This window comes from Lampris incognitus, chromosome 17 (assembly GCF_029633865.1).
Source record: "Lampris incognitus isolate fLamInc1 chromosome 17, fLamInc1.hap2, whole genome shotgun sequence".
NCBI lineage: Eukaryota > Metazoa > Chordata > Actinopteri > Lampriformes > Lampridae > Lampris > Lampris incognitus.
The window spans coordinates 24,853,252-24,878,917 of NC_079227.1; the positions used below are offsets into that span (position 1 = coordinate 24,853,252).

The 25,666-nt window shown below is 44.3% G+C and overlaps 1 protein-coding gene across 1 annotated transcript in view; it reads right to left on the reverse strand.

Moving 5' to 3' along the window:
- Window positions 1–11,973: 11,973 nt before the first annotated feature.
- Window positions 11,974–25,666, reverse strand: part of LOC130127490 (calcium/calmodulin-dependent protein kinase type II subunit gamma-like) — a 50,945-nt gene continuing 37,252 nt past the window's right edge. The window contains exons 15-23 of the mRNA XM_056297153.1: window positions 21,752–21,835; window positions 19,831–19,875; window positions 19,641–19,686; window positions 19,262–19,339; window positions 17,943–18,086; window positions 15,954–16,029; window positions 15,676–15,770; window positions 15,026–15,262; window positions 11,974–14,731 (exon numbers count right to left, since the gene is read on the reverse strand). Coding sequence (XP_056153128.1) covers window positions 15,030–15,262; window positions 15,676–15,770; window positions 15,954–16,029; window positions 17,943–18,086; window positions 19,262–19,339; window positions 19,641–19,686; window positions 19,831–19,875; window positions 21,752–21,835 — 801 coding nt within the window. The 3' untranslated portion in view covers window positions 11,974–14,731; window positions 15,026–15,029. The remainder of the gene's footprint in view (window positions 14,732–15,025; window positions 15,263–15,675; window positions 15,771–15,953; window positions 16,030–17,942; window positions 18,087–19,261; window positions 19,340–19,640; window positions 19,687–19,830; window positions 19,876–21,751; window positions 21,836–25,666) is intronic.

Sequence of the window (25,666 nt, forward strand, 5' to 3'; positions counted from 1 at the left end):
TCGAGGTTGCCGCACCGTTGGCTGACCGTCTGTGCCATGTGACCGTTTAAGGAGAAAGGTGGGGAAAGAGAAGCGATCAACAAAGAGACAAGAATATAAAAGGGAAGGACAGAGAGTGGCTCTTTCAATATGAGGCTGTACTTTCAACTCTGAAAAAGTGCGGCTGTACCGCTCGCACCTGCCTCTATGCGCTCTGTAATGCAACTGAACTTGGCATGTGTGAATTCAACGGGGGGACCCTCAGATAGTCAGGAGCTGAAGAGAGGACTGTATTCATCTAGTGAGTGGTGTCTGCACGTAAGAAAGGAAGGAAGGAGTCAGTGCCCCATAAAAAGGCTCAACAATAACAAATCAGTTAGTGTCCTGAAAGGGGACACCGGAGCCAATCTTGGCAGATGTAGTGTTACACTGATATTGGCCTGTCACAGATATCGACTATCAGCATGGCACATATTTCACTTTTTTGTCTGAGTAGGATATATAAATGAAACTTTTGTGCAATCTTTGCAATCTCTCTCTCTCTCTCTCTCTCTCTCTCTCTCTCTCTCTCTCTCTCTCTCTCTCTCTCTCTCTCTCTCTCTCTCTCTCTCTCTCTCTCTCTCTCTCTCTCTCTCTCTCTCTCTCTCTCACACACACACACACACACAAACCAAATGACTAAGCTCTAAGCTAAAACTCAGCATATGTGTGCCATATAAAACTACTGCGTGCAGAGTGGACTATGAAAATAATTTCTGGTATATAAAAAAAGCAAACAACAACCATCAGAAAAGATTAATGCCATCGCTGAAAGCCAAAATCCTGTATCTACCGGGGCCTGGCTTCAAGTTAACATTTAAAACTGTGGGGGATTTTGCTTGCGAATATGAAACACTGAAGATAGAGATTATCAAACAGGGGCTTATCTCTTCAGGCTATTGTCTTATACATTTACCAGTGACAGTGCTGTTGTTCATTTAGTTTTCTATTGACTACTGTTCTCATGGCAATGTTATTTAATATTTATCTGGACTGGACAATTCTCTCTTTCCAAAGCCATTGAAAGCCAACTGTCGGGACATGTTCCCTTTTTTCTACTGAGTCCACTACTAAATGGTTCTAGATAGATAGGTAAGCAGATAGAGAAGATAGATAGCTACTTTCTGGTTGCTAGTTTAGATCGTTTCTGTATTGCATTCATTCTTGACTGAAATAGATAGCCAAACCGTTGAAGTTTTAATGTTGAGTGTTCAGTCCTGTTGTATTCTTTTCTCTGAACAGGTGTGTGATCTAACCAGTAGGTGGCGACATTGTTCTATTTTTCAGAGTCCCGTGGCTCTCATTGGGCCTCACTCATCAGTCGTTCGTACTTGCAAATTTGTTTTTACACACCCATGGGATTATTTAGTCCTCAAGTTTGTCTTGGGGATCGTATAGAACCTGGGTAACCCCTGAATGTAGACACGACTTGGCTAACACTGATTTCTCTGCAAGCCTGGGCGATTGCTCGTTACAAAGACAAGAGCTGTTAGGGGGAAGGAATTAGAAATAACCATCAGGCTTTGATACTTACTGCCTGTCAGACAAACTTGAGAGCTAAAAAAAAAAATTCCATGAGTGTATAAGAACAAATTTGTATGTGCGAACGATTGATGAATGAGGTCCGTCGTTCTTTTTTATACTGTGAATAAGGGAATGAATCTGTGCCCAGTGTACTTTGTTCCATTGTAACGTGAAGCATCTTGTAACCTACATCTGCTGTTTCTCAAACAAAGACCTCTCGGATGCCTGTTTTTATAATCCTGTACATGAACTCAGCCTCGCTATACCTTCCCAATACTTGGCAGTGGCGGTTCTAAGGGGGGGCAAGGGGGGCAATGCCCTCGTAATATTAAGCCTGGACCCCCCTCTGGCCCCCCTAACTGTGGCGAATATTTTCGTAAGGCAGAAAAAAATAATAAATGTGGAACCAGAAAATAAATCATGTTGTATAGTCGAACCATTTAGGTGACAGACCCCTAACTGTGGCTTTTGGAGAGCCAAACCTATGGGGTGGTGGTGGTATGTAACAGCTGTGCTTAATATATTTGGTACCCCTAAAATCGCATGTGGCCCCAGCCTGCCCCCCCCCCCATTTGAAATGGTCTAGAACCGCCACTGATACTTGGTGTTTCACAGTTCATGACTCCTAGGTTACTGTAAATATGTCTGGACAGTGAAGGAGTATAAAGGAAGTGTCCGGGATCAGAAGTTGTCACGTAGGGCCACATAATCTGTGTTATACTCATCGATTGTATCTCAGTGTAATGTGCTAAAACATGATGAAGTATTAAAACATTTACTTGGCGACATTGTCCACAGGTGTTATAATTCTCTTTTCCCAGGCGAGGGCTGTGTTTTAACAAAATCCCCAGCTCAAGTGAACTGAATAACGGTCATTTCACATTTGCCCTATCATGGGGCACATGGTAAAACCGGAGGACACAAAATTCACACCGGCTGCTGGATGGCTCAGTAAGTCTCACTGCAAAATATGGTAAATAATGGAAAGAAAGAACTGTTCCAAAGCAGCCTTTCCAACTGTGTGTTTGTATCATGGATAAGATAAGCACATCATTTGCAGAAGGTCACAAATATAAAAAAAATGCATTGCATTTGCTTCCAAGAAAATATAAAATACATCTACCTAACTTTTAAGTCACACAACAGCCCTCTTCTATAGCTGGACTGATTCAAATTTCTCTAATACCTCTTTTTGCCAGGGATGGGCACTCTACTTTTTTTTATTTACAGTTGTCGAGATGGTAAAATCTCACGAAAGGTATCTAAACTTAGCACAAAAAGTAAGGAAATGTGTGCTTGGTAGATTATTTCTTTGTTGTAACAATGCTTCTTGGCAAAAAATCTTATATCAGGCACCTGATTGTCAGCACCTGGGGCACCAGAAGCTCAAAACAAGAGTCAATAGCAACAGCAAAATAAGCTGTTTGGCATTGGCAGAAAAGATTTGGCAAATTTTTCATGGGCACAACCCACATACTCAGCTCTGCTGCTCATCCCACAAATGCATGTTCCTTACAAATGTGGCAGCATTTAAAAGGGAAATAAACAGGCTTTCCAACGGTATAAGATTTATAGCCAAGGAGCATTGTTACAACAAAGAAATAATCTACCAAACACAAATTTCCTTACTTGTTGTGCTAAGTATATATATTTTTTTTTCTTTTTTCTTGCTCAGCCTCGTGTCGGGACATGGTTGAACGTAAAACACCCACTCCAGCAGTTTTCGATGAAGACTTGTATAAAAGTTTGCTGAGCATGCTAAGTGTTAATTCATGTCTGGTCTGACTTGATCTACAACATCGCAGTCTTAGGGATGACAAGATTACTGGAAAGTAAAGAAGAGTAAACTGGCGAGTTACCCCAGAGAGGTACAATGGGAAAACTAAAAAGACGATGATCGTCCTTTGCCTTTCAGCCCAAGGTAGACAAGGCATGTGTGTTTGCACCACCAGTTGAGTAGGCTAAACACACCTGTGTTACCTGATAAATGTATAGCCATCGATGCATCTCTGGATCATTGCTTTCATCATGAAAGGATCAGAATCAGAAATCAGATAAAACTTCATTAGCCAAGTGTGCTTATGCATATGAGGAATTTGACTCCGGTTTACAGCACTCACATTTATCACTCACAAAAACAAAAAAGAAAAACAAAAGAAATAAATGGACTAATAAATAGAATACTGAAGGTAAGTATGTATGCACAACAGATATGTCACAACTATACAGTTTTGTTATGCTGAATACTTAATAACTTATGCGTAGGTATTATATTGCTTATATATTATATGCTAATATTAGGCGGCATGGTGGTTAGCGCGGTCACCTCACAGCAAGAGGGTCCTGGGTTCGAGCCCCAGGGTACTCCAACCTTGGGGGTCGTCCTGAACATGTTCTCCCCGTGTCTGCGTGGGTGTCCTCCAGGTGCTCTGGTTTCCTCCCACAGTCCAAAAGACACGTATGTCAGGGGAATCAGCCGTACTAAATTGTCCCTAAGTGTGTGTGTGTGTGTGTGTGTGTGTGTGCGTGCGCGCTTGAGTGTGTGTGTCTGTCTGTCAGCCCTGTGATGGTCTGGCGGCCTGTCCAGGGTGTCTTCCCGCCTGTCCAGGGTGTCTCCCCACCTGCCGCCCAGTGACTGCTGGGATAGGCTCCAGCATCCCCGCGACCCTGAGAGCAGGATAAGCGGCCTGGATAATGGCTGGAACTCCACAGGTTTGTGTTTTAAGTGCGGGGTGCTTGGACTCAAGATGCCGCAGCAGTTTTGAGGCTTTATGGCCTCATTAGACAGCTCATCTCCACATATCACACACAGGGGGTTCGGAGCACGCGAGTACCGGTCTAAATAAAGTCATACCTAATATTTTAGGTATGACTCGTCATGTCCTACTGAAGGAAGCTTTTTTTTTTTTTTGCTGTCTCAGCCTCCACTGTCTCTGCCTTATCATCGTCATTAGACCTTTTATCGCCCTTACCTCTTCCTAAGAAGCCCTCAAGCGACGTTTGTTTTTTACCGGTACTTATGGTAGCTAGCAAGCTGCTAGCAGCGAGCTGCCGTCTTTGAGTTATGAAGTTAGTTACCATTGGTCTTCTTCTTCTTCATCTTCATCGTCTTCTACTACTTCTTTGTCTGCCGAATGTCACATGAATGAGTGATGAAATTACATCATTGTACACGCTTCAAAGTATCCATTTCAAATTAAAAGCCCTCTAGCGTTTGAATATTGTATATCATATCTTTTCCTTGCGGCCTGGTGCCGGTCCGTGGCCCGGTGGTTGGGGACCCCTGGCCTCGAGGACTTTCCCCCTAATGTAGGGGTTTAAGGCTTTGAGACAGGATGGGGAGACACCGTCTGGACCCAATGCTTTCCTGATCTTCTGTCTCTGGAAAAGCCAGCTCGTATTCAGTTCAATTAAATGATGCTTTATTGGCATGGCTGCATTAATTACAATGTTGCCAACGCAAAACAGGTCAACAGAGTACTAAACAAAAACACAAAAAATGAAAAAGGATTATATAGATCTGGCAGAAACATAGAACAGCACTTGAACAGCAACTGACAGTAACTGACAGTGTGTTTGTCACTCACTGACCCTTAGGCTATGGCATTCTGATACATATTGTGCCGCAAGGTGTGCACTTTGGCCTTCTCCTAAAATAAGTGGCCATTGTTCTTTCTCATCCAGGAGTAGAACATTTGGAATCTGATTTTCAAATGTCTCCTGGTATTTTTTTTCTTATGTTCCGGAGTTTTTCACAATTTAGCAGGAAGTTCATCTCTGTCTCGACCTCATCTGCCACACAGTGACCACGTATCCTTTGCTCTTTTGGTATTCAAGCTTTTTTTTGTGTCTGCCCTTTTCAATGGCTAGACTGTGGTCACTGAGCCTGTACTTGGTAAGGATGTGTCTCTGCTTACTGTCTCTGACAGTGGAGAGATAGTCAGTCAATTTGTATTCACTTTTTAGGGCCCGATAACATTCTAATTTGTGTTGTAATTTGGTTTCTATGTCCCAATGTTCCAAATATGAGTTTTTGCATTGTTTGATGATTTGGTTTACTCTAATCTGTGGTTTGTTAGCATTGCTAGTCACCTAAGTTAGCGGTTACGGGGTTAGTTAGTTTCAGAACCAGCTGACTGAGGGGACTCTTTCTTAGCTCTACATCTTCACATCCTCTACACATATCTTGAGTGCAGCCTGAGTATGGGGGGGGGGTGCCAGAGGTGTGATGGGGCTGTTGCAATTGGGCTGGAGTGGGTAAGGGGTGTGAATTTGTCCCTTTCAAACCTGCAGTGGAAGACATTCAGTTCATCCGCCAGATCTTTGTTTGCCTTAGCATGGGGGGGGGGGTCCTTCTGTAATGTGTGATGTCTTGTAGGCCCCTCCACACTGACACAGGGTCGTTGGCTGAAAACCTGTTTTTTAGCCTTTCAGTGTGGCTTCTTTTAAAAGTCTGATCTCCTTCATCTGTGAATTTCTTGCCTGCTTGTGCTCTATCCCCACTACTGTAGGCATCCTGCTTGGCCTGGTGAAGTTGTCTTAGTCTGGCTGTGAACCATGACTTGTTATTATATGTACAGAAGGTCTTGGTAGGCACACACGTCTTCATAAAAGCTGATGTAAGATGTCAGTGTCAGTTAGTTCATCCAGGTTGCCAGTTGCAGCTTCAAATACACACAAATCAGTGCAGTCAACACAATCTTGTAGTTCTTACTTTGATTCAGTGGTCAATTTTTTCACTGTTTTAACCACAGGCTTTGCCGATTTTCGTTTCTGCCTGTAGGTTGGAATAAGATGAACCAAGCAGTGATCAGAGTGCCCCAAAGGTGCCAGAGGGACCAAGCGATATGCATCTTTTAAGAATGGTGCAGCAGTGCTCCAGTGAGTTATTTTCCCTGGTGGGACAATTAATATGTACAATTGTTACGTCTTGGCAATATGTACAGTGTTACGTCATGCCAATAAAGCCATTTGAATCAGTTAATATGTTGTCTGTATTTTGGTAGTTTGTGGTTTAATTTTGCTCTTTTAAAGTCCCCAAGAATTAGAAAAGTGAGTCTGTATGTTTTTGTTCCAAGCTGGTAATCTGGTCGGCCAGGGTTTGCAGTGCACCGTTCATCCTGGCCTGGGGTGGGAGGTAAACACCGACCAGGATGAAGGATGAAAACTCCTGCAGTGAATAAAATGGCTTGAGGTTTATGAACAATGTCTCCAAGTTCGGGCTGAAGCATTTACTTAACACTGTGACATCTGTACATCAAACTTTGTATATGAAGAAGCAAATTCCTCCGCCCTTCACTTTGCCCAATAGCACCGTAGTGGTGTGGGCGAAAGCCCAGCAGATGTAATCCACTGTCGGGGATGGATTCGCTGGGTCAGGTTTCAGTGAAACAAAGGGCAGCAGAACGTGCAAAGTCCTTTTTCCCCCCGGAAGCAGCTCGTCCATTTTGCCGGGCATGGAGTGGAGATTCACCAGGTGAATTGCTGGGAGTGCAGATCGAAATCCCCACTGTTGGCACCTCACCAGCGCACTGGCCCGCTACCCCCGTCTGCGTTGTCTCCATGTCTCAGAGGGAGCCTCTGATAAGATCTCCAAAACACTTTCCGGGTTTGTGAAAACTGGTGAAAAACTATCTGGAGTTAACTGCCTAATGTCTATTGTTAAGTAGCTCTTAACAATAGACTCAAGCAGTCGGGCTTGAGTAACCGGACACAGAATGAACAAAAACAGAGAAATTACCAGACAGCACTCTACCAAGGCTGCCATCCAGGGCGACATCTTGCTTTGCAAATTTAACCTGTTAACCTTTTCTTCTAAGCGTTTAACATTTTATCTATATTAAGAATTAAGGGATAAAAAGAAACCTCAACTTGGCACCTTGGCCTCAGTTAAGAAAAAGGAACCCCGATACATATTCCAGATTTCAGGAAGTCATTTTGTGTTTTATCTTTCTTTCTTTTTTAGAAATGGCTTCGTGCAGCAGTCTCTTGTCTGAAGAGCAGTTCCATTGTTCTGTTTGTCTGGACGTCTCCACTGAGCCTTTGTCCTTTGCGTGTGGCCTCAACTTCTGCAAGACCTGCCCAAATAAGTGGATACTGGGATAACCGACTATTGCCAATGCCTGCTCTACAATTATTCACCTGTTGAAAAACCAACACGACCATTAGAGGCCTCTGCTCCCTTTAAAGGGATAAGAGACAGAGAGACATCACAGACGCTGTGAGATGAGCCAAACGAAGCTCAGTTGGATGATGAAGAAGAGGGGTGATCGTGAGGAAGGTTATTGGCGAACCACAGAGGAGGTGCACAGCACTGGAGCGGCTCTTGCTCACCAAGGACCACTTCCAGATCTTCCAAAAGTCGATTTCTTTCTTCGGTCTTCCGGACACCAACGAGCAGCCCGAAGAGCCGGGGAGAGCTTTCTGACTGAGCAGAGAATTTCAACAAAGAGATGGAGAAGTCTCCCGATAAGCAGCTGAACCGGATGCGACAGTATGCCGTGAGCATGACCGTTGACGTGGGTACTGCACATCGTTCCTTAATCCTCTCCAGTGATGGGAGGGGGGTGAGGGAAGGCAGATGACAGAAGAGGCCTTTTCATTCAAAAAAGATTTACTAGATTATTAGGTGCATCTGTTATCACCAGGGAGGGCTATCCTTTTACTATGAGGTGCAAGTGGTTGGAGAGTCCATAGACAGGAAGTAATAAGACCCCCCCCCCACACACACACACCTATTTTTGGATTAGGAGCAGGCTTAGGTATCATTTTATGACAGTGATATTTTCTCATATATTCTCATTCAATTGATCCCGTCACTGAAAAACCTCTACCCCTGCTGAGGGAATGATGATGACGTTGGCCATAACCCCATGTGAATCATGGCGACCCGGTTAGCGATCAAAACTGAGAGAAATAATTGCTCTTTCTCATGGCACCACACGTTTTCACCCCATAAGAAGTTAACAACAGTGAATTTTAAAATTATTTTTTTTACCTAGACCAAGATAACTTTGCCGTGCATTACATTCATTAAGAAGACGAACGTTTCTCTTTTTCTTCTGCTGCTCTGTTACATACCTAACCAGAAGTTAAACTGGCAGGCTTGTGAAGTGGGTAGGTAGGTATGCACACTGAATTGCCAATTGCAAAATGCATTGCCATTTGAATAAAGAGGCCAAAAAACGTACATCGGTAGGTACCCTGTTTTAAAGAGCTCTCGTCTGTGCCATAGTATGGCAGGTCTAAAAATCGACCCCAGTTACAGCAGATACATGTCATATTGTCTGATTTCCAGCCGTCCCCTCTTAATACAAAGGCTGAGTTCTATCAGTTTTGATGTACAGTATACTGATCCACTCACATCTTTTTCTGTTGCTAAATTAATATAGCATCATATTGAAAATCAAGTCGCTCTCTCCAGATTGACCTCACGGTTGCTGGACTTAAGGATCAGTCGAGCACGACATTGGGGAAAGAGGCTTAATTTCAGACACTGGAGGAGAAAACCACATTGTGCTTACATTTTGTGGAAGTACAGGAAGTAGGATACCTTAAGAGGCGGCACAGTGGCCCAGTGGTTAGCACTGTTGCCTCACAGCAAGAAGGTCCTGGGTTCGAACCCCAGGCCGTCCCAGGTCCTTTCTGTGTGGAGTTTGCATGTTCTCCCCGTGTCTGCGTGAGTTTCCTCTGGGTGCTCCGGTTTGCTCCCACCATCACAAAGACATGCATATGAGGGTTAATACTCCTGCCTGTACCCCTGAGCAAGGCAATAGGAAAAAGAACTGGAGTTGGTCCCCAGGTGCTGCAGCTGCCCACTGCTCCTATACAATAATATGGGTTAAAATGCAGAGAACTAATTCATTGTAAGAATACAATGACAGAATAAAGTGGCTTTCGGCTTCTTCTTTTTTTCCATTAAAGCTACAATCCTGAAGATTTACATGCAAACAGATGCACATTTAGATACCCTCTCTACTGCTGTCTACTGAAGGCAATAGCTATGGTGGCTGAGATGTGTCGAACAAACTGCATATTCAACACTTTGCAAATCGAAAAACACAAGCGCATTGAATGCTTCTGTAGTCACTCAATTCGAAGGTTGCTGTCTTCTATGTCTTCAGCAAAGCAGCCAAATGTATAAGAACGGGGCAGGTAGTGGAGAGAGTTGAAAGAGGTAAGGTAACAAATAGGGCAGACCGACTTTATAGTTGGACTTCAGCGACAGATACTACTACATCAGCAGCTGAAACTCAGGGTTCACCCATGCATTCTCATCTGGTGGTGGAGTTAAGTAGCTACTGCTGACATGACATTACAGCAGTCACCTCCATTTCATCTGAATGGGAGTTGGAGAGGTCAAATACCAGTGCTGTTACCAGTATCATTATAGGTGTCCATAAAAAAAAATACAACCTTCAGGATTTTTGCTTTTAATGCACCACAGAAGAGGATTCATGTCCCATGACACTTGGCGGCACGGTGGTCCAGTGGTTAACACTGTCGCCCCACAGCAAGAAGGTCCTGGGTTCGAACCTTGGAGCTGTCCTACCTTGGGGGTCATCCCTGGTCGTCCTCTGTGTGGAGTTTGCACGTTCTCCCCGTGTCTGCGGTGGGTTTTCTCCGGGTGCTCCGGTTTCCCCCACCATCAAAAAGACATGCATGTTAGGGTTAATACTCCTGTCTGTGCCCCTGATGAGGCATGGCAAGACGAACTGGAGTTGGTCCCCCGAGCACTGCACGGTGGCTGCCCACTGCTCCTAGCTACACAGCTAGGATGGGTTAAATTGAGAGAGGAATTTCCCCACAGGGATCAATAAAGTATCTAAAAAAAACTCTTTGGCAAATAAAGAAAAATCCTATACTGCGACATCTAGATCCAGCTCTGTGGTATATTGTATTTGTAATTCCTTTTCACGATTTGCTTCCATATCAGCCAGGGCCAGTCTCAGTTATCGGTTCTGTGTCTTAAAACCCAAAAGTTTCTCTCTCCAGTACTTTTTGCTTCTTTTTTTTTTGTCTTCCTGCGTCGGGGCCTCCGGTCTTTAATTGACAAAAAGACAGGGACGAAATAGGTTCACAAGGAAACAAGCGATGACACCGGGCGCATTTTGTCTCCGCACATCTTCGAGAAAGTGAATGTGTGTGTTGAAGTTAAGCTGCTACTGCCGAGTCCTTCCCATTAATCACAGAGCAGAGGAACCAGGGGATCTGTCCTACATCTCAGGGACACACACCTTAAAATAACCCAGCCCACCATAAATAAGACCACAATCCTTTCTTTAAATAAGGCCGGTGTATTATGCAACATGGAACTGTAGTTAATACTGACATAAGGCCGCTGAGAAACTGAGGCCATGCGGCGAGACTGCTGCAGGGGCTGTTGGAAGGGACAACCGGCGGCTGCGTTATCCCACGTTAGTGTTAGCGGGTACGTAGCCATGCAGGGGCAGATGGGGGCTCTGACTGTAATGCTGTCTGCTGTCCAGACTCCTGAATCATATGGGGGGCGGTTTACTGTTTAAGGGTGGGCAGAAATGGACAGAGGAATGAAATCAGGGATGGAGATAAAGCAGCGATGAACTGCTGTGTGGCGAATCAGAGACAAATCAAGGGCTTCCAGGTGGCGTGGCAGTCTATTCTGTTGCCTACCAACATGGGGCTCGCCAATTTGAATCCTCGTGTTGCCTCCGGCTTGGTCGGGTGTCCCTACAGACACAATTGACCATGTCTACGGGTGGGAAGCTGGATGTGGGTATGTGTCCTGGTCGTTGCACTAGCGCCTCCTCTGGTCGGTCGGGGCGCCTGTTCAGAGAGGAGGGAGAACTGGGGGGAATAACATTATACTCCCACGTGCTATGTTCCCCCATGGCGAAACTCCTCACTGTCAGGTGAAAAGAAACTGCTGGTGACTCCACATGTATCGGAGGAGGCATGTGGTAGCCTGCAGCCCTCCCTGGATTGGCAGAGGAGGGGGAGCAGCGACCAGGATGGCTTGGAAGAGTCGGGTAATTGGCCAAATACAATTGGGGGGAGAGAGAAAAAAAGAGACAATCCATCCTCATCCATCCATTACCCAAACTGCTTATCCTGCTCTCAGGGTCGCGGGGATGCTGGAGCTTATCCCAGCAGCCATTGGGCGGCAGGCGGGGAGACACTCTGGACAGGCCACCAGGCCATCACAGGGCCATAATCATAAATCATCACTTCTCTTTTATGAAGGCAAACATACAATAATGTATGGAAAAAGTACCCTAGGATATCAGATTTTATTTATCAATTGTAAATTCTGAAATTCTTTCCAAAAAATGTTTTGGTCGATACCAAAGTCGATACTAGCCGAGTTTAAACTGTCCAAACCGATGAGCGGGCTGCAGTTTTCCTGGCTGAGGGCGTTCAAATTCAAAGAGACAAGTCAAAGACAAGTGCTGAAATAGTATTTTTATTAAATACTTTCAAGATCCAAGTTCGAAGAATAACAAAGCTATGATGAAGACCAACTAACACTCAGACAAACACTTGATAGTCATCAATTCATGGTTGTATTTCATTGTAGGTACATCATGATCATGCAAAAAACTCCAGCATCCAGGTGACGGCTGGGGAGGGGAAAGCGCAGCCCAATAGTATTTCATTACAATGCGGGGAAAATGCTAACATCGAGGGCCTCATACCAAGCTACGGCTCCTGAATCCTTTTTTAAAATTCATTTTTTGATTTTTTTTTTTAATTTTTTAACATTTATTTTTCGTGTCACCTATTCAACATTCTGGATAGAGGAGGTTCTCGATTTAAAGATGCAAATATATATTATAAACACTATCTCCATCCTTATTCAGGTAGGTACATGGTAGAAATGCTTAACTGAAACATGCATATAACTTGGTCTCCTGCTCTGGCTTATCGGTGTAGGTCACAAAAACTTGCCAACCAACACAACTTTCTCTTTCGCTCTCTCGCCCTCTCTCAACACCGAGCAGGCAGAGTTTAAAAACCACCAAGGGTAGATTATTACACATTAATAAATAATTTAGTTTGGATTAATCGATGATCATTCAATCATAATTCCATGTTATTCCCTCTTATTTTTCCCTTTTGTGTGAGTGCGTGTGTCTCCGAGGGAGAGTGCAGAACTCCAGCTTGGCAGCGCGGCAAATTACCCAACGGCAAAAAACGACAGTTAACAGCAACGACAAAACTCAAAACTAACATTACGGGTAACAGAGAAACAACGAAGAGAGGTACAAACAAACATTTCAAGAGCAGGGAGCTATCAAAAACAGGTTCAGATCCAACTGCACGCATGAATGGAGACAATTAAGCGACACGGCCAGGGTTACGCTGTGGTCACACAGGGCAGTGGTGCAGATATGTTACAAAGGGTAAAACACCACCAGGCGTGTGTGTGTGTATGTGTGTGTGTTTGCATACGATATGTGTTGTAGACCACATGGGAGAGACAACTCACAGCACTGTGGGACCGGAGGAGGGTTATGATCAAGGTCCTTCAAAATCAAAGAGGAGAGAAAAGGGTGTGTGTGTATGGGGGGGTCGACATAGTTTTACCCTGTATAGTAATCTATTCCGCGTCTTTAAAAACAGTCATGTGTCCATGGGACAAGAGCTGGTAGCGTGTCTATTTGTGTGGCTTCATATTGATGTAGGAGAAAACTACCAGCGCAGTGGTATTTTAAGAAAGCATCGCAACGATTAGAAAAACACTCTAATCAACCAAGTGCTCAAAATGTTAAAGATCAATGTAGTTTCATGCTCTCAGCTCAAAACGGGATGTAAGATCATGATCGAGGTACCGTGGGGTGATCCCACAGCCAGATGCACAGGATGAGCGTCTCATAGATGCATGTACATATATTACACTTTTCTACATATATATCTATACATACACTGTATTTACACAGTGATTATAAACAAACCGTTAGCCCCTCGAGAGCAGAAAGCAGATACGGGGGAGGAAGAGGGAGTTGTTCTGGCGGGTTAAAAGAGGGAGGAGGGATCAGAGAGAGAGAGAGAGAGAGAGAGAGAGAGAGAGAGAGAGATAGAGAGAGAGAGAGAGAGGGAAAGACAGAGAGAGAAAGAAAGAGAGAGACAGCGACAGAGTCGAGGCCAAGGGGCAAGCGAAGGAGAGGTGGCCGGCAAACATGCAAAACGCAGGCGCCTTTCCCGGCCCCCTCTCTCACCCTCCGCTGCACACACACAGAACTAAACATGTTACAAACACGGCAGCTTTATACTCGCACATTAAAACCGCATTAAAAACTCAGTCGTTTAAAAAGTAGCCTCAGATACAGGATCAGTCAGACATAAATCTCCAGTTACACACAGGGACGCAATACAATAGGACACTAAAACAACAAACAAACAAAATCCCCCAAAAAATAACCCCACAACAAACACGTCAATCTCAAACGCACACCCCCCCCCACTTCTCTCGATAAACAAGGATTCAGATGAAAACAGAAACACACAAAACACATAAAAAGCCTAAAGTTCTACACTTTGGTGCTTCACGTTTTTGATATCGAGTTTCTCTTATCTCATCAAGTTCTCTCGCGCAATCAAGACATAATTCTTAATCCCCCTCTAGACTTGAGCTGGGGAGACTTTTTTTCCCCCTTAATCTTTGCATTAACTTCCGAGTGTCTAGCGCGACACTTTCTGCCTTGGTATTCCCAAGAATGCCAAATGTGTCCAAAATCTCATCAGTTACCTCCATATGCTTCTCTGTGCCTCCCTTATTAGAATGTAAGTATAAATGCTCGGTTGGGTTTTGGTGGTGTCTGGTACATCTAGTCATAATTACAGTATATTCATAACTCATACTCATAAACTGTCACAAGTTCAACAGTAAACCCTCTCCTCCCCTGGACGTCTCATCTCGCACGGGCAGAAAAAAGATGGCTGCCAGGGGAGGGTCAGAGGGTAAAGACGCACCCTCCTATTGGGCGCCAGATACATGCATCATCCCAAGGGGGCGGTGTCTGTATTCAGCCGGCCCCCAGCAGGTCAAAGGAGGGACGGGATTGGTTGGTGTTGTGGAGAGGGCTGCAATCTCGCCCGGCCGGGCTCCTGGCATTAGCCAATCCACATAGAGGACATGCCCCTTAAAGACGCTTGCCGAAAAAACTGCCCCCCAGAACACACACTCCAGTAATCTGGAGTCTCAGGACCACTGAGGGAAAGAAGAGTGGGGAGGGGTGGGACAAAATAACAATAATTACCTTTTTGGCATTGGCTACAGTAACAGATCTTCATGTTCACAAAATACTTTCATTTTACCATGCAAATATGATTTTTGCAATAGAAAAGAAATGCTAGTCACCACCAACACAGTTATTAGAGGAGAACAACTGAGAAGCCAGAGTCAAAATTCAGCTGCTAGTTTTTTTTATTACACAAGTAAAGCTACGAAAATTTTCAATTTATGTGAGCCTTTATGTGTGTGCATGTTTAAAAGTGTGTGTACCTGATCACTGCAGTGGTGCGGCGGGTGCTCCTGAGCAGTGGAAGTGAACATTGAGCCACTTGCCATCGCGGCGATGCCACACCCTGGTTTCCTCTGATTGGCTGGAACGAGGGCGGCCTGTTGAGTCCACAAATTGCGTCAGCCGGATGTAGGCGATGCATGCCGCGTCCTCTCCAATCAAGTGCACATGTGGGTTGAGCAAGGTGGTATGAACCGGCTTGCTGTTCTTGCTCAGCACTGACAAACAAATAAAGAGATGGTATAAAGGGATGATGCTTATCATGTCACTGCATAAAAAGGCAATAACTGGACACAACGGCTACAATCAACAGCTTCAAACTCTATAATTTGAGCATGTGTGTAAGGGTATCATTGATGCGATTCCTGAGTGGAGTTTACTGCCTTTCGACATTTCATATGCTGTCTGTTAAATTATAAGTCAGAGAAATCATCCTAAAATGACTATCAAAACACTTTGCTTTGCAGACAGTCTAAACTATTTGGCACACATTATATTCTCCTATTTGGGTGAGGGCACAACACACAAGTAATGCTCTGTGCAAAATTAATGTACAAAAATGCAATTTGATCCAGGTTTGTATAGTATGTGTGAGTGTTTGAGAGAGAACACAGAAACAGAGCAGACTCACAGTTTTCAAAGTAGAACTTGTGAAAGTCCATGCCCTCTACTAGGTTCCCTAGAGCCTCGGGTTCAAAAGAGGTCAGCCCAGGATCACAAATCCTCCTGAGGGAGAGCGAGAGACAGCGAGCAAGTTAGTGAGAGACCGAGCAATTAGAACAGCGGGGCATGGAGGAACAGACAGAGTGAAGCAGTATTTAACAGTGGTAAAGACATAACCTTGTTGGTCATGTGAAAGAGCACCCAGTTCATAGACTACTGGTATTGTATGCTACACGCTGTACTCACGTGTAGGCATCAAAATCTCCATTGTTGACTGCTTCAATCAGCTGCTCTGTTATCTTGATGATCTCCTGTTTACGAGCTAGAGGTGAGAAAGAGAGAGACAGAACAGTGGAGAAACGGAATATGTTAGAACAAATAGAAAAGCAATGGAAAGGTAGAAGGTGAAGATAACTAACTTCCATTTTCTCACTTCCTGCCCTTCTCCTGTGTCTATATCTCTACTCCAATTTTAAATCACTTCATGCCCTGCTGCTGTGACCATCATACCCTTTTTACACCAAGCTCTTTACCTATGTTGGACACATGTCAAGCATTGGTGTAAAAGGGCTGCCCTGTGTCTTGCTCAGTGAAAAAGATTCAACATGGTTTGAGGAATTAACTGGCTGACATCGCTGATTTTATACAGCACACACTAATTTTATACACTCACAACAGTCACTGTGGAAGACAACAGAAATACTCTCCTCCTCTGTAAATACTAAATACTGGGGATGTCTGACCCTCTCCATCATCACTTGCACTCTCTTCTACCTAATGGCTTCTTGGATTAGGTAAAATTGTGGCATTTGAGATATTGTCACCTTCTTAAAATAATGGCCTAAGTCATATTTTCAAATCTTTCAAAAAACAGAATAAACGGACAAATTTTGTTACAGTTTCAGTTTATTCTGTTTTTGGAAAAACTTGAAAATATGACTTAGGCGATTATTTTAAGAAGGTGACGATATGCAAGGCTAACAATGAAATAATTCAATGCAATCATGCAAGAGAAACTATCCACTGCGGTCAGCTCTATGTTGAACCGGCTGTAAACAAAGTTTATATCCTCTGTCAGTGACACAGACCAGAGTAGGCAACAACATGACGCAATGCCTATTCAGAGTGCCATTCCCATGTCGTGTGTAAACGACTTGACACCAGGGAAAATAGTAGTCACCAGGCTTGGTGTAAAAAGGGTCAGCCCTGCATAGGGAAATGCGGGTTGCACATGGGTTCTTGGTGTACAAGAGTATCAGTTTGTCTCCCTCTCATCTTTTGTACAAAATAGGACCTGAGCAAAGACTAGTTGCTACAGAACATGTGTGGGTGCACATAACACTGCTGCATAAATATCCCTTTAAGTTAAACTTTGGCAGGGTAAAGATACCGGGTGCCATGAGATTCGCTGGGCTTGGAACAATAAATTCTGCTGACTATCAGGATTTCAGCATTAAAGATTTAAATATTAAAATCATCAATTTAATTGGACTCTCCCGCAGTACTGTTAACCAAAACTGCAATCATGCATTCTGTGGTGTTTATCAAAGACCAATAGCATACATAGGCCTATTTGTGAATACTATTCTGTTGCAAGATATCTTTAACATTCTGGATATTACTCATAATACATAGAAAAGAAAAAAAACATTGCTAAAAGCCATCTTAATGTCTTGTACAACAAAGATCCTAACAGCCAAATGATCAATCAATCACTGAAAAGTGAGTAGCCAAAGTCAATTAAAAATTGCATAGGCCTACCTGTTGATAAAAAAGTTCCTTTCATTACTTCAGTTTTTTTTTCTTCAAGAAATGTTTAAGAGACAATCTCGAAGATTCCAGTTTCATTCATTTTTGACTTCCCAGGAGTAACTTCAAAACCGCTAATTAGTTTGTCCACTACAACATCAAACACCATCCTTTGTGGCGGATCAACCACTGCTGGGTGATTTAGAACAAGCCACTACCACCTGCACCACCTGGGATTTTTGGCAGGAAATTTGCCAGACACACATCTGTATTTCTCCAAATTACTGCAAATGCAAGGGCTTTCATCTGTCGCCAATAGGCTGCATCATCGTGTCACCTTGTTTGGCAGAAGACATTCACTTCATAGACATTGATCAAAGTGAGAATCTTCAAGATTGTTATTTTATAGCTTTCTTCTGCAATAGCAGCACTAGTTGAGTGGCAGGGTAAACTCCGGGGGAAAACCCTACGTATGTGTTCTCTTACTTGGTTGAGTGTTGCTTTTAGCAGGGACAGGGTTGCTCCCTAGTGGAGCGGTGGGAGTGGCACACTTAGTGTGCTCCAAGTCAGGGCAGGAGCTGTTGCCTGTGCTGTTCCATGCCATGCGCTTTACATCATGCGGCTGAACAGCTGGAACACACAACGCACGGTCAACACATTCACATGCATGCAAATGCACACAAAAATGAACACGAACACACACACACACACGAACACACACACACACACACAGACATGGACTCAGATGTACATTGAAAATTATGCACACAAAATATGCACACAGCTCATGCAGTTAACATACAAACACATAGACAAAACCAGAAATAGGTTACAGAGTTGGACAAAAAGAGACATGGCTGACACGGGTTAGTGCACAATGTAATTTATCATAAATAGATGCCAGACAGAAACAGCACACAGAGTTAGTGTGGGTGTTTGATAAGACATGCAGGTGGGTGACATGAGGACGACACAGGCAGAGTTGGCCAAGGGTGCGGTGAGCGAGACTGATTGCGATGCTGCAAGATGTTGTTTAGCAGGCCGCCGTTTGTCTCTGCTCTGCTGAAGAGCGATTTTATGAAGTCTCCTCTGACCAGACATCGCACTGGAATAGAGAGGAGCGAAGCTGTGGTTGGCTTACAAAAGGACCTATGGGAAAGCATCATGTTTGAGAGAGTGTGAGATAGAGAGGGAGTGATGGTGCACACATCTGCTTCCTTTATTGCAGGTATGTGAGGAGAGCAGGAGGGAAGGACAGGAAAAAGGGGCAGGATGAGAGTGAAAGGGGACAGGAAAGGAGAGGCGAGGACATATCCCAAGGGAAAAAAAAAGAGTGGATGAGAGGTTATTAAGGTTATTATGAGAGAAAAAAGAAGAGGAGCAAGGGGGGTGGAGAGAAGGGGAGGAAGAAAGTAAAGAGAGGAGTGGGGTAACGGACAGCAGAGGAGAGGATGGCAAGGACAAGAAAAATGTGTTGTGGGTAAAGTCATCCAGGCAGGGCCTCTGCTGAGCAACTGCAGCAGCAAAGAGGCTGGGGGGAGGATGTCTGAATACCTGCAGCCGCAAGGGAAGCACGGCTTCCTCCAACTGGGGACTACCACAATGGTGAAACATAGGGGGCGGATGTACTGATCATGAGGGTAACACAAGGGCAGGTCAGTGCACACAAAGCTGGATGGGCCAGATTGAGAGGAAATTGGGAGGTATTTCATGTGATCACAGAAGGCCCAAAGCTGGGAGTGGGTGGCTGGGGGGTCCTTGCCAGGGGCGACCATATAGCCTTTGGTTGCCATGGATACACTTACTGGCAGGTGAGCTTTGAGGTGAGGACAGGAGGGGGGGCATCTCCTCAGTGGCACTGCTCTGACTCAGCGCCGAGCTGTCTGCTAGAACACACACACACACACACACACACACACACACACACACACACACACACACACACACACTCACACACGTATACAAACACAACCAGATACATGGACACACACACATACACGAACACACACCGCATGAACACAATCAAGAGTGTGAGAGACACATGTAGTATCTCACCACACCTAATCATACCTATATCACTACCATCAATTACATACTTTTCTCTATAAGGGGGGGAGCAAGAGAGAAAAAAGAGACAGACAGCAGGGGAAAAGGGGAACAGAAAATACAGTGTACCTTTCCTACCTTTCATTTCGTCCTCGTCGTTGGTGGCATTGCTCTCTGTTGACCCCTAGAGTGCCAAGTGAGTGGGATAGAAATGCAGACAGAGCAATTAACCAAGCTGGTATTGAGTCTAACAGACACGACAGTCACTTGTCTGGTTGCCACAGGTGTTTCCAAGTCTGAGGCTGACAGAGGAAAACACAAGTCTCACCTTAATGCCATCAGGAGGGTTGTGGACCACTGTGCTCTGAGATTCCTGTGGGGAAGAATGCAGTTAGTTCTGGAATATGGCAGAAATCATATTGTGCTTCTCTACTGGTCTACTGGAGACCCAAACTTTATATCAAGTTTGATGTCACCATTCTCGACGATATCAGACTAACCCAAATCTCAAACTGGGTTGTTCTCTGACTCCATCCCTGTCAGAACATCTTGAGACATACTATTGGGGTCTCGACCGACCAGCTGAGAAACACTACCTGATCAGGCAATGTATTATACAATCACTCCCCTACAGTAGAAGACATGATACAATACATGCTACTAAAGGCTATGTAACTAGAATATGTTAGTAAGGTTGTCTGTATCCAATAAGCTCTGAGGGAAACAAATCTCTTATTGAATCCTTTTCCTTGCAAATCTGAAGCCCTGTTGTATATCCACTGTAAAGGTCACTTAATCTTTGATTTTGTAGATGTAATGCAACAAGTTGTGATGTCATGCAGGTATGGCCACCCAGCACACTTTGTTTGAGCTACTTTGTTTAATAGCCATCAAGGTTAATCGGCAAAAACACTCCAAGGTGCATTTCATAAGGATAAACAAAATGTCAGTCAAATGCAATATTTGTGGTCTCCAAAAGCAAAGGAGGAACTCCTAACCCCCTGGTCAAACATTTATAGTCGCTGCATCAGATAAGATTGACGAACATGGCATCTTTGACATGAGATCAAGTGACTTCCAAACTGTGGCAAGTGTAGCCAATTCATTACCAGCTAAGCTGAATGGTGCTACAATAAGTAGTCTACACAGCAAAGTCAGCGATACATGTCCATGGGGTTGATTTATTTATTTTTAGTTATTTGCATTTTTCCTCTGTGAACATTAAGTAAATTTCAGTATGTCAGGCAACGGAAGCTCCAACTCAGGTTTCCAGCTTCCATGCATATGATAGCAGTATAATTTTGTTGTGGTTGTTCAGAGTCGAGGGAGTATTATTTATTACCAATAGAAAGTAATTAAAGTTTTACAGATAATCTGAGATATTGCCCCTAGAATCCTCCCCAATACCTGCACTAAAAATTTACCTAAAAGATTCAATAATTTACCTAAAAGATTCAATAAGAGATTCAAAAGGATTCAGATTCAATAAGTAGATTTGACACTGGATTTGGATTCGATAAAATGCTTTCGAACCCCAACCCTACATGCTAGTCATGGATGATGCGACATACATTTGGCAATGTGGCAGGATGTCAAAACAAGGGGAAGATAAATTGATTAGGGTAGGACAGAAGGCTGAACTGGTTAAAAACAATTAGATGGTTACAGAGTACAGCAGACTTTGTTGGGTGTGTTAGACTTCTAGGGAGATGAGTAAGATTAAAAAGCATGGTTGAAAAGGATGATATGCTGCAGGAAAGTGCACATGAACCCAAGATAAAATGGAGCTAGCTAGTGTTTGGAAAGCCAACAAGGGGTTCAAGGGATGCTGGGAGAACCAGGCTTCTACCGTGCTACCGTTTCACCAGCATATGCTCCTAAAGACAAAGTCATGCTCCTCAGAGAACTAATCAAGGGGCACATGTGCAACCGGAGATCCAAAGTAGGGATGAGCATTTTCAAGCACTTTATTTTTTTACAAAGTGGACGTCATCATAAGTGTCCCTCATCAGCTTAGATGATAAGATAAGAATAGAAATACAAATTCGGGAGCACATGTGCACCTTGGGAAAAACAACGGTCACAAGGCATTACTGGATGATGGATTGCGAGGGCACAATTCTTTCTGAATGGTGGTTGAGGGGTGAAAAGTGGCAACTTTGACACTGGCGGACGAGGCACAATTGTGCTGCTATGAGATCGCGGGAGTTTGGGAGGAGGAGCGGTTCACTTGCGGCGGCCTACTGTACCATCTGGGAGTTGGTTGCCATGTTGCCATCTTTCAGGGCATTGATGGCACTCACTATACTGTTCTTGCTGTTGTTGGTTGAGGGCTGAGGTTGAAGGCCCAACAGTCAATGTGTGCACACCACACGTGCGAAAACACACATACACAGACACACACACACACACACACACACACACACACACACACACACACACACACACACACACACAGATGGACAGACGCATTAAAATCATTCGCCGTTTATGAAGTGGGAGATAATGTCTGTCGAGACTCCTAGGCTGCTGCGAGCTAAAAGGGTAAATGAGAAGCGTGAGTGCAGAAGAATGGCCTCTAGATCATCCTTTTTACTGCTTCACTAGCTCTCCATGCCTCCGCCACTTAACTGCACACAGTGACCCCCAGGGGCAGGCGAGAAGTAAAGGAGGAGGTAGGAGGACATGTGCGTGCTTTTGTGTGTGTATGTGTGCGGAGAGGTGTAGTTTACAGTAGTAGTGAATGACAGAGTGCTCGGAGAGAGAAAAGAGCGAAGAGAGGAAGGAACTAGAACAGGGTCTTGTCCTGTCCTATCAATCACTCCTCTACGGCATCATTTGAGAGCAAAACTGACAACAGCAGAGAAACCGTAATCTCTGACAAGAAATGAAAAGAAACTAGTGTATTTCTCTAACTACAAGTCGCACCAGAGTACAAGTCACACTCAGCAAAAATGTATTGTTGCAAGGAAAAAAAAACATATACAAGTCACTTTGGTGTATAAGTCGCGTTTATATGGTGGTACAGTGTTTTCAATTGAGTCACAACATTAAACCGTGCCATCTAGTGGGCTTAGTTAACTGCATTGTATTCACCCCACAAAATTACATAGTAAGTTGTTTTGGAATTTAAGTCGCAGGACCATCTTGGGAGAGAGATCCCTCCTCTGTTGCTCTCCCTGAGGTTTCTTCCTACTTTTTCTGTCTGTTAAAAGTTTTTTTTTTCCATAGGGAGTTGTTCCTTATCCAATGTGAGGGTCGAAGGACAGGATGTTGTGTTGCTGTAAAGCCCCTTGAGACAAATTTGTAATTTTTGATATTGGGCTATACAAATAAAATGGACTTGACCAGCTAGACGAGTAATAAAAAAAAACAAAAAAAAAACAGACTTATAGTCCGGGAAATATGGGAAGCATAATCGGAGGAGTAAAATGAAAGAGAGAACAACATTTATTAGTATATAAGGAAACACTTTTCCTAGAAGTGATATACGGGTCGACCCACAACCTGTGGGTCAGGCGGGTTTGGGTCGGGCTTACTAGAAAATATCACAGGTTCGGGTGGGCTGGGTCAAAAAGTGGTAAAGCAGCGTTCCGAGTAAGTTATAAATAACTATTGCATGCAATAGGCTAGAACTGTGCATTACTAGTCCACCTTCTCTTCCCCTCCCCCTTCCTTTCTCTCTCAAACACACACATGCATGTACCTAACCAGCTTTATCATCGATTTTAAGCTTTATCATCCAGTGATACACTCACTTCCGGTGTGGGAAGATGGCAGCATGGACTCGTGTTTGCGGCGGCCTCACCCAGTGCCAATTATGCAGTGTCTTTGTCCAGATCTACGTCTAAGTTTGTGTCATCATGTTAAATTTCTATTTTGATCGTCGATTTAGTTTGGCTGGGAGAGCTGGTGCTGGATCGGCTGAGAGAACTTGGTCTGCTGCAGGGCAGGCTAAGCTAACTGCTAGCCCACGGCCCTGCCTGAGACATAACACTGAGGCGGTCTGCTGGCGGCCTTGTCTAGCGTTGACTGTGCAGTGTTTTTGTCTAGGTCAGCGTTTGTGTCGTTGTGTGGAATGCAGAGGAGGTGTGTTGAGGGTGTCTGGCTAGAGCTAGCGTTGGATCAGCTGGGGGAGCCTGGACTGCTGCATCTGACAGGCCCAGGGACCATGGTGCTACCTGGAGCTCCGCCTGAGGGGGAAACACCGCGGGTGGTCTGACAGGACGCGGAGGCGGGGCAGGCTAGGCTTACTGCTAGCCCATGCAGACCGGCAGTTCCAGCAGTCATCCTGGCTGGTATTCGTTCTCCGGACAGTGGAGTTTTTGGACTATGTTGCACTGGGTGGCCTGTGTTGTTGGCTGTGTTTTTTTCTTCTTTTTGCTTTGTTCTCTCTGTTTTTGGTGGTGTTGTTTTTAGATGTGTTTTTTGTGTTGCACTGCTGTGGGCTGGGGGAAACGTAATTTTGTTTCTTTTGTGTACGTAGTACATAATATGAAATGACAAATAAATTCTTCCTTCCTTCCTTACTGATTTGTGATTGTGGTTGTGGTAAATGCAAGTGTTTTAGAGTGTTGAGGCTTCTGTCCAAGATTTTTCCCTAAGTGGTATATGCAGCTTTTGTCTATGCCGTCAAAACTCTTTTAGTCAGAAATAAGAGGCTACCACTGACGATATGGCGCACTTAACCAGAGAAAAGTTAAAAACAGGCAATGCCAAGGTTGCATGCCTGTCCTATGATATCATGACAGACTATGTTATCTGCTTGAGTTGTGAGGCATTGTACAAATATGATGGCCATAAGACAGGTACATCAAACCTGAATAGGCATTCATGTCGTGGGGCTGCCGCCTCACAGCCTAGCAAGCCCACTCAACAAGTTCAATCTTATCAGCCCTTGGTGTCAGTATTCATGAAGAACAAGGTGCCTCTGCGGCTCTGACGTGCACCCATTTGATATCGTGTCCGGTAAGGGGTTTACTCATGTGGCACAAGGGCTAATAAATGTCAGTGCACGTTTTGGGGGAGTGGATGCAGCCAACTATACATACCATCCCTCACAGGCAGACCATCTGCAACAGAGCAAAAGAGATGGCTAAAAAAGAAAAAGCCAGTCTCTGTCAGTCTATCAACAAAGTGCTAGAATACTGAATTGACATTACAACCGATATGTGGACAGACAGCCTCAATATGAGATCATATACAGTGCTGACATGTCACTTCGCCAAAGAAGACTAGAAACTGTTGAGTCAAGTAATTTCCACTTTATAGCTCGACGCAACAATAAAGAAAACTGCCATGAACATACACGAACAAATCAGCTAGGAACTTTTAGAAATTGGCATATCAGCTGGAGGCCTGTCAAGAGTTGTGTTTGTAAGTGATCAGGATACAAATATTAAAGCTGAGCTTAAGAACTATTTGTGGATACCGTGCGAAGCGCATGTGATCAATAACGTCCTGAAGCATGTAATCAATAATGCCCTGAAGCATAAATTCGAGGAAAGGGATGCACCAGATTTCATGTGGGAGGTGACTGACCAAATAGTTAAGTGAAGAAACTTGGTTGCGCACTTGAAGAAGTCTGGTAGCACGCTCAGCCTTCCACATGCAGTTCTACAAGAAAGCGAGACTAGATGGAACAGCAAGGCAGTGATGCTCAGCTCCGTTGCCAAGCAGCATAGGGAGATCCTGGTGCTGCTTCGGGACAAGGGGCAAGAACAGAGCATGGAGGGCATCCGAGTAGAGGTCCTCAACAAAATTGGAGAGTTCTTGTCCCCCTTTAAAGATGCATCAGAAGATATGGAGGATGACTGCTACCCAACAATCAACACAGTCCTGTTGTGGCACCATAGGCTGAAAGGACATTATGAGCCTTGGTGCAGAGATTCAGGCTAAAGGCAACACATCTGCAGCCGTGCAGGAGTGCTCTTAAATGAGAAGTTTATGATCACCCCCACCCATAAAATGGCCACTTTCCTCTATCCACGTTTTAAGACACTGAAAATGCTCCTGCCAGATGAAAGGTTGGCAGTCCAAGTCGAAGCTTGAAGACTGAAAGCAGCCCTCATCCCAACCTTGCAGGCCCAGTCTGAGCAAACTAATATTTCAGCCTGTAATATTTTAATATTTCAGCTTGTAATAGTTCAACCTGTAATATTTTC